This window comes from Amblyomma mixtum, chromosome 4 (genome assembly GCF_055824585.1).
Source record: "Amblyomma mixtum isolate Tamu chromosome 4, ASM5582458v1, whole genome shotgun sequence".
NCBI classification, from domain to species: Eukaryota; Metazoa; Arthropoda; class Arachnida; order Ixodida; family Ixodidae; genus Amblyomma; species Amblyomma mixtum.
Genome location: NC_143015.1, coordinates 134626506 through 134639605, shown reverse-complemented (window position 1 = coordinate 134639605; position 13100 = coordinate 134626506). Strand labels below are relative to the sequence as shown.

General features: G+C 48.7%; 1 protein-coding gene across 1 annotated transcript in view; it reads left to right on the top strand.

The window, feature by feature from the left end:
* LOC149348304 (uncharacterized) overlaps positions 1–1429 on the top strand; it is a 36281-nt gene extending 34852 nt beyond the window's left edge. The window contains exon 11 of the mRNA XM_089541722.1: positions 1220–1429. Coding sequence (XP_089397848.1) covers positions 1220–1429 — 210 coding nt within the window. The remainder of the gene's footprint in view (positions 1–1219) is intronic.
* The last annotated feature ends 11671 nt before the right edge of the window (positions 1430–13100 follow it).

Genomic DNA, 13100 nt, shown 5'->3' with positions numbered 1-13100 from the left:
TCCATTCAGAAATGCTCCGCTTGCAGGAACAAGAACAGTTCGATACATCAACACTTTTCAACGCAGTTCAACACTTTTACACACCGTTTTCAAATGAATAATCTTTGTACAATATAGAGAATGAATCGAAACATGCAGGCTTGAGAAACTCGGGCTCAACTGCAACTGCACCGCCATACCAGGTTGCGCTAAACTGCCTGCGAGTCTCGAAACATCGCTAAATTTTGGATAACATACATTGGGCTGACTTCTCTAGGCCGAACATGGAGTCGACGCGGCAGCTCACATTGCACACACGTCCTAATACTTGTAAAGAAATTTTAGGGGGGCTGCTTGATTCTGGCTGACAAGTAAAAAAATAGTGTTGATGTTGAGTCCTCAGGGCCCAAAGCGGGGAAACTGGGTACGGTGCTGCCCCGAAAGTACCCACATCAGGTCCCGGTGCGGGAAAAAGTGGGCTTGCCCTAGCAGAAGCGGCATCGGTCGAATGCCGGTACTGCAGGGCCTAACCAAGATGAAAAAAACAAAACAAAACAAACTTTGCCCTAAGGGGCTTCTCACATCTGTCCAGAGTACAAGCAATGCAGGAACTAAAAGAGCCGCCAGGACTGCGCAATGAAGGCCTTTGTGCGCATTGGTCTCAAATGGGAACGGTCGGGATATTTGTGGGACGCCTACTTGGGGTCCATGTGGGCCCCGTTGCAGGGTCCACATGAATCCCACAGAGGTTTGGGTGCGCTACGCACACCGGGCCGGCAAGGGCCGACACTTCATAGCCCCCCTTTGGCGTACAGGTACGAAGGACAGATCGAGTCTGATGCTACACTGGCCGAAAAATGCATTTCCTGCTCCTGTGATTCTTTCGACACGCATATTTCATTGACTGCAGTGCTCCCTTTAAATCACCAGTACGATTTGGCTCATTGCACCTTGACTTCCATAACGTCTTCACTGAGTCATCTCTGGAGCTTAGGTTATGCGGCACGCTGTGCTAGCTGAATATTGTAGCAGTAATACGCCGTTACATGTTCTTAGTATTGCATAGAATATTAGTGTTGTCCTACGATTGATTTTGGCTCCATTAATTGTATTCTTTAGATTTCTCCAAAGGGACTTCAGATTGCGGACAGCATGACGCTAGAGGTAATCTTTGCACCCATAGCGACGAAAAACCTAATGTCATCCTCTTTCTCATTTTTTTCCCCTTCATCCTCTGCAGTTGTGTACCGTGAAGTCTCAGCGTCTTGTACTACCATTCGGCATCGCCGTGTACGATCTGGACTACGAAGATTTTTCGAACACGTGCTGGGCGTCGAACAAGTATGGGCCCTTCTCGCGGCTCCACGCGATCCAGGGAGTCGTCAACTTCTTCAGGACGAGGTTCAACCGTTTCACAGAATTTATAGCCTGCCTACGGCTCATCGCGTGAAATTCCTTCACTCAGAGCTGCCGCGGGGGCTATAGTTTCACGGAATGGAATGTATTATAGGATATAATGAATACCTTTCACTATTATTGCTTTATAATGAAGAAAAAACAGGAAAAGACAGCGCAAGGATGCAGTCTTTGAGCATGAGTCGGAAGGGCTACAATGCACTCCCGGTAACGGACAAAGGGGATTCGATAAAAAAGGAAGAGGGAATGTAAAGGCGAAGGGGAAGGCATGTTAGAGTAGATTGAAGCCAGTTTGCAAAAAAAAAAGAAAACATGCGGCAAAGTGAGAAGCTATTGCGCCCGTAACTATAATTTGTTACGGGCACAAATACGCCACAAAAACTTCCCTAATTATAATAGAAGCTTTCTGACCATACCTTCCACCCCCCCCCACCCCCCCCCCCCACCCCGCTGTTAGCTTGGTGAGACCTCCCCCATTTTTACACCATTAAGATGCTTTGAATCTTTTCTAAAATGCTATTGACTTTGGATTTGTTTCGGCTCCCATAGCATCTTTTTCTTAGATTTGGCTAAAGGTATATAACTTAAAGAAAGCATGGTAGCTAGGGATAATTTGTACTTTTCATGGTGACAACAAGCTTCATATTTTTTTTTCCTCACATCTACGTCCCAGCAGCTATGTGCTGCTGTGTAGGCTCAACGCTTCTGATTATGTTTCGGAATCGCTGGGTATAACCTGAATGACGAGAATTTTCCTAAAACCTTGGACGCTGTGAACAAGTACAGAACCTTCTCACGGCTCCACGCTAACCTCGGCATTCGCAACTTATATAGCACGAGGTTTAACTATTTTAAGGATTTGGCAGCCTCGGCTCATGTTAAATGACATTCGCTTCTGGACTGCTCACCCTCTGGGGCTTTTGACGATTTGAATAAAAATTTTATTCCATGAAGGAGTGAGCTTGTTTGCCGATTGTCGTTATAATACAGACACACCGAAAAAAACGAAAGAAACAGGACAGCCAGCAGCTGCAAACTGAACCGGGAATGACTGCCCTCCTATGCGCAAAAGAAACGCAGAGAAAATACAAAAAAAAAATACTTTCAGGCGATCGTACGATTTGATGGGACGAATGTGCGTCAGCATGGTTTAACCTTTCGCTCAATGTTTACGCATTTTGCTTTAAAAGTGATTTCCTTCCCACTTCTTCGAAGAACTTTATTTGGCCACCGTGTTTTTATTCCGCGGATCCGTGGCCTTTTGTTGGGCAAAAGCTTCTAAAGGGTTGGAAAAGTCAACATTCCCTTTTGCGTAATTTCAAATTGAAGTCTTTATAATCATCACAATCGCGGGGTCACCACCAGTTCTTGCACATCGCCAAGAACCAAAATAATTATTTCCCGGGAAGCAACAATGTAGGTATAATTGCGACGGTTATTCAGAAGAATAAGAAACTAATAACCTAGTCTAATATCACGCTGTTAGTGAGGGCGCCTGTATATTATGCAACTGGGAAAGTCCGTAACCTCCCAACGCAAACAGCGATATTCATACCCAACATTTCTGGACACCAGCATTTTTGATCAGGAGACAGTTTACGAAGGAAAATTTTTTGTTATGACGTAAGGTTTCACTATTACAATCAATATATCTGCAGGTAACCCGACGGTAGTCTGACATTTCTTTTTTATTGATGTGCTTACTGTCCTCAAAAGCGTTCCGCTTTAGTTTTCTAGGAATTGTTAACTGTTCGGTATGATCAAATGAAGTACTTTAAAAGAAAGATTTTGCTACATGTCACAAGAATGGAGCATTACCTTCAGTATTTTCATAAGAGTATCCTAGTATTTTTTAATTGCAAAGTTTTTTTTTTCAAGAACGTTGGACACGTTCACGCTGTGTTGGCTTCAAAATTTGAATAATCCACCAGGCTAACTTGAGCACTGAAACTTAAGAGAAATCACTCTAAATCCTTCGCGGTCTACAAATTGTGTAGACAATAGTACCAGGGCAACTTTTATGAGGTGCAGCCAAACATCTTCAGTAAAATCACACAACAATAATGCGAAAAGAGTTATCCAAGAAACATTATTCGATGAACTGAAGGCGGTGCACTTTCATTCAGTCGCACGTTTATGCAAGAATGTTCCCCATTCTAGAGTGAAAAGGGCGCCAGTTTAAACGGCCCATTTCAAAATACCTGCTAAAATAAGGCTCTTTCTGTCCCTTTGTGAATCATATGGGCTTATTGCCGCCTACTGATTACAATGCGCTTTTTTTTTGTGCAGACGTCTTAGACGTATGAAAAAATTCAACAAATAAACGCCTCATTCGGAGGGAATCGCTCTATATCATAGGATCTCGCTTAAAGACCACAATACGAGGAGATGCATAAGTGCAGCTCCTAGACGACGCAGAATACAATCGTTCCAGGATGGAGTTCTTTGAGACAACAGAAATGTCAGACATGGATCAACGCACTCCTCTGCAAAAAGTAACGCAGACGAAAAGATCTGCATTCGTTTGTTAACTCGGGCCTACATCGTGAGACATTTTCCTTTTTAACATATGTGTGCCTGACCGACATGCGTGCAGCCGTCTACGTCAGCACAATGTCTGAATGCACCTGCTTTTACGGTGAGTCTGATATGCGAGCTCTCGCTTTGGCTGCGGCAAATGGTTCCGATGAACCCCAAATAAAACGTACGAGCATACAAACCCATACAAAGGAAACACGAGAAGGGTAATTGAAAGATTGGTTTCGTTTATTGGTTTTGTAGTGTTTGTATCACGATAAGCAAACGGCCAACTCACGGCCACGTGCCGGTATTTGGGCACCGCCCCCTTGCCTGTCTGTATCTCGATATAAGCACATGCGTGTTGGTTTTCGCGGCAGTCGTCGACCAGCGGGACGCGCGGTCTGACGGCCGGCTGACAATAAACCCGAGTTCTTGTTGCACCTCGGCTACAGTGTCGTTTCCCTTAGCAAGACACGACAACTTTTTGGCGACAAGGATGGGATTCTGAAGCAGAACGAGGACCGATCCCACGGGGACCGTGAAGACGGATATTCAGCCAAGCGTACAAGAAGGACCACGACGGAGCGACTCGGAAACAGCCAGGATGGTCACGATTGGGCAAGTGGAATCTTTCGATGAATCTCAGTCTGATTGGGAAACTTACGAAGAAAGAATTAATGCATTCCTTTGAGTGAATAAGATTCCAGACGAGAACAAAGTAGATGCCTTCCTGAGTATCGTGGGTCCGAAGACGTACAAGTTATTGAAGAGTTTGACTGCCCCGAACGCTCCTACTAGTCAGTCTTTGTCAGAACTGCAGAAAGCATTACGAGAGCATCTGTCACCCAAGCCATCGGTTATTGCGGAAAGAGCAAGGTTTCACCGAAGAACGCAACAACAAACGGAGAGTATCGCGCAGTTCGTGGCAGGCCTCAAGCAATCTGCAGAAACATGCAACTTTGGAGCTAACTTAGAAGAAACTCTGAGAGACAGATTTGTATGTGGTATTGCTAGCGCTGGCATCCAGAAGAGGCTTTTTGTTGAGGATGCATCTCTGACCTTCAAAAAGGCGGTTGAGATAGCCTTATCAGTGGAGGCGGCTTCCAAGAACGTCAGAGTGCCGACCTAGCAGTGCAACCCAGGGAGACCTTCAGAAGTTTTCTGCAGAAGAGTCCCTTAGACGGAACGGTTCACCATGCACGCGATGTGGCTTGCGTCATCGCAACCGGGCTTGCCGGTTCCGAACAGCGACTTGCTTTAAATGCCACCAAGTAGGGCATATTCAAAAAGTCTGCCGCTCTCAGCTTGAATCTGATTCGCACCCTTCGAAAGCGAGCGGGCAAGACGCACGACAAGGAAACTACCGGAGGCAAAGCTTCGGCGTATTCGAGACCGAGGAAGACATCGAGCCACTGTTGCAAACAACGCTCGAGAAACCACGTCAAGAGCCGATACGCTTTACGATGTGTATTCAGGGAATTCCGCTTGACATGAAGCTGGACACTGGAGCAGCAGTGTCAGTGATGCCGTACAGTTTATTTCGCTCACGCTTCCCACAGATGAAGTTACGCCCGGCATCGGTGTTGCTTCGTACGTACACAGGGGAGTGCGTGCGCCCAAAAGGAGTGGTAACAGTAAACGTGAAGCATCAGCACCAGTCTCTCCAGCTACCTCTGCACATTCTCTGCCAGGAGGGTCCTGCTCTCATAGGACGAGACTGGCTATATCAGCTCAGGCTCAATTGGAGTAGCGTTAATCACGTGGGTGCGCAAGACCACCGGGACTTGGAACAAGTCTTAAAGCGACATCCGCAGTTGTTCAACGATGAACTCGGCGAAATTCAAGGTGAGCAAGCTCAACTTTCCCTGAAGCCAGAACAGCATCCAAAGTTTTGTAAAGCTAGAAGCATTCCGTTCGCACTGAAAGAAGCGGTGGAGAAAGGACTGGAAAAACTAGTTAGTCTGGGCGTGATCGAGCCCATTTCGAACAGTGCTTTCGCCTCACCAATTGTACCTGTGGTAAAAAAAGATGGCAGCGTACGCATCTGCGGAGATTATAAGGCCTCTTTGAACCCTTGCTTAAACATTGACAACTACCCCTTGCCCAAGATCGAAGAGATCTTGGCCACACTTTCGGGAGGGCAGGTGTTCTCGAAGATTGACCTGAGTAGAGCGTATCAGCAAGTGGTAATGGACAAGGTTTCGCGCGAGTACCTCACCCTCAACACGCACAAAGGACTGTATGCAGTAAATCGCTTAGCCTTCGGGGTGGCGTGTGCGCCTGCGATTTTTCAAAAGATAATGGACAACATGCTAAAAGGATTGAAAGGTGTGATATGCTACCTAGATGATATTCTCGTCACGGGCCGGAACGAAAAGGAGCACCTAGTGAACCTGGATGCGTTACTGAACCGGTTGCACGAAAGAGGAGTGCGGATTAAGGCAGAGAAGTGTGAATTTTTTAAACCAGAATTGCAGTTTCTGGGTCACGTGGTCAGTAAACAAGGAATTGCAGCATCACCAGAGAAGGTAAAGGCCGTATTAGAAGCCCCCGTCCCAGCCGATAAACAACAGCTGAGAACGTTTACGGGCATGGTGACATACTACGGAAAATTTTTGCCAGAGTTATCAACAGTCATCTTCCCACTGAATCAGCTGCTGTGCAAGAATGCGCCGTGGGTCTGGAGTGAACAGTGCGACATAGCATTCAAAAAGATAAAAAGGCTGCTAAGCGCCGGTGCTGGCACATTACGATCCGGAAGCTAAGCTTCAGGTAGTGTGCGATGCCTCATCTTATGGGCTGGGTGCAGTCTTATCGAAAGTGGAACAAGATGGTTCCAGGCGGCCGATCGTGTTTGCATCACGCACATTATCGCCGAGTGAACGGAACTACAGCCAGTTAGAGCGAGAAGCGCTCGCCTTAGTCTTCGGAATTAAGAAGTTCCATTACTATATTTACGGTAGAGAGTTCAGCTTGGTAACTGATCACAAGCCTTTACAGACGATACTCGGTCCCAAAACAGGAATACCAAGCATTGCCGCGGCTCCTTTGCAGAGGTGGGCAATTACGCTGTCGGCCTACCGTTACGATATAGTATATCGTTCAGGGGAAAGCAACGTAGAGGCAGACTGTCTGTCGCGTCTACCGCTGCCCGGGAGTGGCGAGAAGGAAGAGGACGACGAAGTAACCGCCTGCTACGCACTTCGGTGGGAGACTTTCCCGATAACAAGCTCGGATATTGCGCGGGAAACATCACGTGACCATACCTTACGGCAGGTTCTTCACGCGGTAACGGGTCAATGGCCCGAGCGAGTGGCTGATGAGATGAAACCATTCGTTTCAAAAAGACTGGAGTTGTCGGTTAACCAAGGATGTTTATTTTGGGGAATGCGCATTGTGGCTCCCCCTTATTTACGGAAGACAATCCTGGACGAGCTGCACGAGGGGCATCCTGGGGTAGTGCGGATGAAGGAAGTTGCCCGGAGCTACGTCTGGTGGCCAGGAATTGACGCCGACTTGGAGACCACCGTGAAAACGTGTGCGGCCTGCCAGCAGCAACGAGCGCTGCCTACCCAAGCTCCCCTTCATCCGTGGGCTTGGCCTACGAGGCCATGGGCCCGACTCCACTTGGATTTTGCTGGCCCGTTTCTTCAGCGCAACTTTTTGGTGGCGGTAGACGCTCATTCAAAGTGGCCGGAGGTTTTCCTGATGCCGTCGACCTCGGCAGAAGCTACCATCGGTAAGCTGCGTGACCTCTTCAGCCGTTTTGGATTGCCCGAGGTCATCGTGTCAGACAACGGGCCGCAGTTTTGCAGCGAAGAATTTCAGTTATTCCTCAAGATGAACGGAATAAAACATGTACGGTCCGCGCCATATCACCCGTCAAGTAACGGTTTGGCTGAAAGATTTGTACGAACAGTTAAAGAAGCCCTGCGAAAGGACAACAGAGCCCGGCCCATTGAAGAACGACTAGCCAGTTTCCTTCTAGCGTACCGGAATACACCTCACGCAACCACCCAGCAATCTCCGGCTTCGCTTTTGATCGGGCGACCTCTCAGAACTCGACTCGATTTACTTAAGCCTAGTACTCGTTCAGTGGTCGAGCAAAAGCAATTTCGACAAACCGGCAGTCGAAGAGAACTTCAGAGAAGTTTTTGCGTTGGGGACAAAGTGTTTGTGAGGAACTCTAGAGTAGGTCCAAGATGGTTAGAGGCAACGGTGACGTCACGCTCGGGGCCAGTGTCTTATGTGCTACAGGTGACAACACCACGTGGGGTCATGGAGTGGAAGAGGCATCAAGACCACATACGCACAAGGCAGGCAGACCCGGAGGCAACGTCTGCAGACCACGGTTGTGGCGCCCATGGTGAGGACTCCTGGCAGCCGTGGCAACCATCTGGGTCATCGACGGGCACTGATGAACAGAGTGCCATGCAGCCGCCGAAACAAGCAGCGGGCACAGCTGAGAAAGATCCAGGGGCGTTTGCCGCAAGAGGCGGAGTATCGACGGAAGCCCTCGGTTCCGAAGACATCGATCACGACTCGGGGTCTTCTCCTGGCGACAGGGGCCACGAAGCCTCAACACGACATCGGTATCCGACAAGGGAAAGACGTCCGCCGGATCGGTACACATCAGTGCCGTGATTGTGTCAACCAATTTTTGGAACTAGAGTTTGAACCGTTCACTTGTGTTTGTTATTTCTGTATAAAAACTAACCGTTTGTCATAAATGTCAACCATGTGTAATGAGAGCATGCATCGTCTAGGGAAGGGGGAATGTAGTGTTTGTATCACGATAAGCAAACGGCCAACTCACGGCCACGTGCCGGTATTTGGGCACCGCCCCCTTGCCTGTCTGTATCTCGATATAAGCACATGCGTGATGGTTTTCGCGGCAGTCGTCGACCAGCGGGACGCGCGGTCTGACGGCCGGCTGACAATAAACCCGAGTTCTTGTTGCACCTCGGCTACAGTGTCGTTTCCCTTAGCAACACACGACAGGTTTATTAGGGTTTAACGTCCCGAAGCAACTCACGCTATGAGGAACGCCGCAGTGAAGGGCTCCGGAAATTTCGACCACCTGGGGTTCTTTAACGTGCACTGTCATCGGACAGTACACGGGCCTCTAGAATTTCGCCTTCATCAAAATTCGGCCGCCGCGGCCGGGATCGCACCCGCGTCTTTCGGGTCAGCAACCGAGCGCCGTAACCACTGAGCCACCGCGGCGGGAGGTAATTGAGAGAGAAAGTGCGGACACTGCGATGCAAATTCCTGGCGGCAGACTGATTTACCGATCGTGTGAGCAATTTACGGGTGGGGAAATATTATTTTCAATTCTTTCTCAGTCGTTCTACCATTGGGTTCGTCAGTACAATGCTTCGGAATGTGGCGCTTGGGTACTCATAAAAATATGTGGCCCAGCTCACGAATTTCTCTACTGAACCACTACATCACAGTGAAACTACTAGAGCGGCCGACTTTCTGCGGCTAAATTTCATGAAGAAATTTGAAGAGATAGAAAATTCAAAGAGAAAACTACCCTTGGATCTAACAGGTATGTGATTCTGGACGTATTTCATCACTGTACAAAACTGTGATAATTCTGCTGAAGCATTTATCTGTGAGCCGCGGGCCCGAAATTATTGAAATATTAACCGTGTACGATATGGAAAACATAGAATGACCTATCCTTTGCGTACCTGTTCTGTGTTATTTTCGTCTACTCTATTTATTGCGTGACTCTCATCTGAGGTAGTTTACTTGTATTTAAATCTCTATATGTTGTTTCTATAGTCCGTATAAATTTTTATATGGTAACATTGAATTTTGCATAAAACATATGAAATCCATATCGAATTCCAAACGAGATGTGGCCAAACCATGAAGACGTAAACGAAAAAGTTTAAAAGTGTCACTTTTTTCTCATTGTTCAATGAAGCCTTACTGGGATGACGCAGCGAGCGGTTCGAAAAAAGTGGGCGATATTTTAAATGTTTATTGCCGCGGAGACTGCTTCGAGTGCTTAGAGCTCTCCGCTTCTAATTCTTCTCAAGCTACCACAAGCAGTAGCATGCCCTGCACTTTCTCTCAACATTTTTCGCCAATTTTCAGGGGCGGAAAAGGGTTTATACACAAACAAACCAATAGGGCAGTAAAATAGCAAAACAGAAGAATAAAAGAAAAGCAACAGAAAATATTACGGGGCGTGACATAGCAAGCACTTGAGAGGAGAGCTGTACACATTTGTGATTCTGATAATACAGCCTGGAACGTCTGTTCGGATCGGCACTTGGCAATATTTTAAAGCAGCGGATTCCAATCATGGATGGATGGATGGAAACAACTTTATTACACAAAAAAAAAAATCTTCCAGGGTGGTCCCCTACTGGTCCAGGAGGCCACTGGCTTGCGCTTCACGTAAAGCCCGATCCACCAGCCATTTCTGGCCGGTGGGCTGAGCGGTCCGTAAAGCAGCCTCCCAGGAAGAATGAGTGGGATTGGGGATGGGGGGTACTGCCTTTGGGGAAGCACATTCCCAAAGGTAGTGGAAAAGTGTAGATCTGGGCACGCCACAGGTGGTACAATCAGGAGGAAAGGTGGGGTGAAAGCATGAGAGACGGTGGGGGGAAATAAAACAGCCTGTCTGTAATTGTCGCCATGTGGCGCTGGATGAGGGCGACAAGGTACTGTGGGGTGGTGGCAGTGTCATGCGGCTGAGTTTGTAGAATGTTGTAATTTGATATGTATACAGGACCGATGTAGCCTCTTTCGCAGGGTTGGGTGCCTGATCATCCGGGGTCCGGGAGGAGAGTTCTCGGGCTAGCTCATGAACGCGCTCATTACCGGGGATCGAGGCATGCCCAGGGACCCACGACAGAGTAACCGTTCGGTCGAGAGAGGTGACTGTGGCAAGAATACGATGTGTTGCCGGCGTCGCCACGCCCTTTAGGTAGTGGCGGTACGCGGCCTGTGAATCTGTGCAAATTTCGGTTACGTTTTTGTCAATGGTGCAGTGGGCCAGAGCAAGTGCGATGGCGGCTCCTTCCACTTCTGCAGGCGAATTAGTCCGGATAGTGGCGGCGGCCCCCACTGTGCCGTCTTCATAGGCTGCGACTGCCGTGAAATATCCTGGTTTCGAATTTTGTGCCGCGTCGACATAAAGGATATCGGAGCGGTTGCTGTATGTTATCGTGTAATAGCTCGCTCGTGCCTGCCGCCTACCCTGATGGAGACTAGCGCTCATATTGCGCGGTAGGGGCTTCTGATATATGTGATCCTGAGTGAGCAGAGAGATCATGTAAGGTGTAGGACTTGTTGGGGTGGGAATGGGTGGATTGAGACGTAGCTGTCGCAGTAGGCGTTGTCCTGTTTCTGTGCGACTCAGGCGGACTAATTGGTTGGTGCGTTGAGCCTCTATTAATTCGGTCACTGTATTGTGGGTACCAGTGGCCAGGAGACGTTTCGTGCTAACCGTCCGTGGAAGACGTAGGGCGGAGGTGACAGCCGTGCGTATTAAGATGTCTGCCTGTTGTGTTTGCCGCTGAGTGAGTATATGGTATGGGAGGTGGTATATAATGCGGCTAATGATTAGTGCATTTGTCATATTGAGGGTCTCCCGTTCAGACAGCCCATGATTGCGTGCTGCCACCCGCCTGATAAGTGCAGCGACCTGTTTGGTCTGTTTTTGCAAAAGCAGAAGGGTGGTGGTTGCATCGAGTGTGTTGCTAATGAGAAGGCCGAGAATCTTCACCTTAGGCACAATGGGCACTGGATTGCCGTACATGTGTAGTTCGATCGGGGGGTCACTGAGGAGGGGCTTCAGTTGCAGGAGTTCCGATTTATTTGGAGAGCAACAGAGGCCTGTGTTTGCTAAATGAGTGGTGGTGATGTCTATGGCAGATTGCAGGATATCCTGGGCTGTTCCAAGGGATCCTCCCGTTGTCCAGAGGGTTATATCATCTGCGTATATGGCTGTGTGCAGCCCTGGGACAGCAGCAAGGGCCTTTGCCAGTGGCGCTAGGGCAATGTTAAAAAGTAAAGGTGACAGAACCGCCCCTTGTGGGGTACCCCGGTTAGGCAGGGGGAAAGGCTGGGAGGCAATATCCCCAAGGTGGAGTTCTGCCGTGCGTCCCTGAAAGAAGGCTCGAATATATTGCCATATGCGGGTGCCGCATCCCGTGGTGGCTAATGTCGTGAGGATATGGTCATGGCTTATTGTATCGAAAGCCTTATGAATATCCAGGGCCAGTATGGCTCGCGTACTGGCTGTACGGCGCTTGGTGCAAAAGAGGGACTCTTTAAGGGCAAGAAGTACGTCCTGCGCCGAGATGTTTGGGCGGAAGCCGAATTGAACGTTGGATAGAAAGCCTGTTGTTTCTAGAAACGGTTGCAGGCGATTGATAATGACATGCTCGAAGAGCTTGCCGACACAGCTCGTTTAGGAGATGGGGCGCAAATTTTGAATAGTGAGGGGTTTGCCCGGTTTGGGTATAAATCGCATGCTGGCATGGGTCCAGGCTGATGGGAGCGTCCCAGCTTGCCAGTGGTTATTAAAGAGCTCCGTTAGTTCCTGGAGGGAGACTTCGTCCAGATTGAGTAGTGCCTTGTACGTTATGCCATCCGGCCCCGGCGCCGTAGAGCGGCGAATACTGAAGAGTGCTCGGCGGACTTCGTTTAAGGTGATGTCGGCATCAAGTTCTGGGTTAGGTGGAGGTAATTAGGTGGATCTGCCGACTGAAGAGATGTGGGTATATAAGTGTCCCGTAGTTGGCCAATTACGTCGGTGCCCTTTTGGAGCTCTAGTTGTATTAGACGTTGTGTGTTTACTTGTGTCTGAGATTTAGTGGTTGTTGGATCCAAGAGAGCACGTAGGAGGGACCACGTGCGTTTAGTGCTTAATGTACCCTTGAGGTCGTTACAAAATGTTGCCCAGTTTGCGCGGGCTAGCGTGTTCGCATATTCTTCTGCCTCGCGAGTGAGAGCGGCTATGCGGAGTCTCAATTTACGATTGTGTCGCTGGTGACACCCGCGCTTGAGAAGTCCCTGTCGGGCCTCCCATAGATGAGCAAGATGCGGATCAATCTGCGGTGCCTTAGGGGTATTTTTAATGCTTTTGCTGTTCGCCTGGATGGCCTTCACCAGACGGTCAGTCCAGTCAGTAACAGTACGGGGTTCTGTAGAATCAG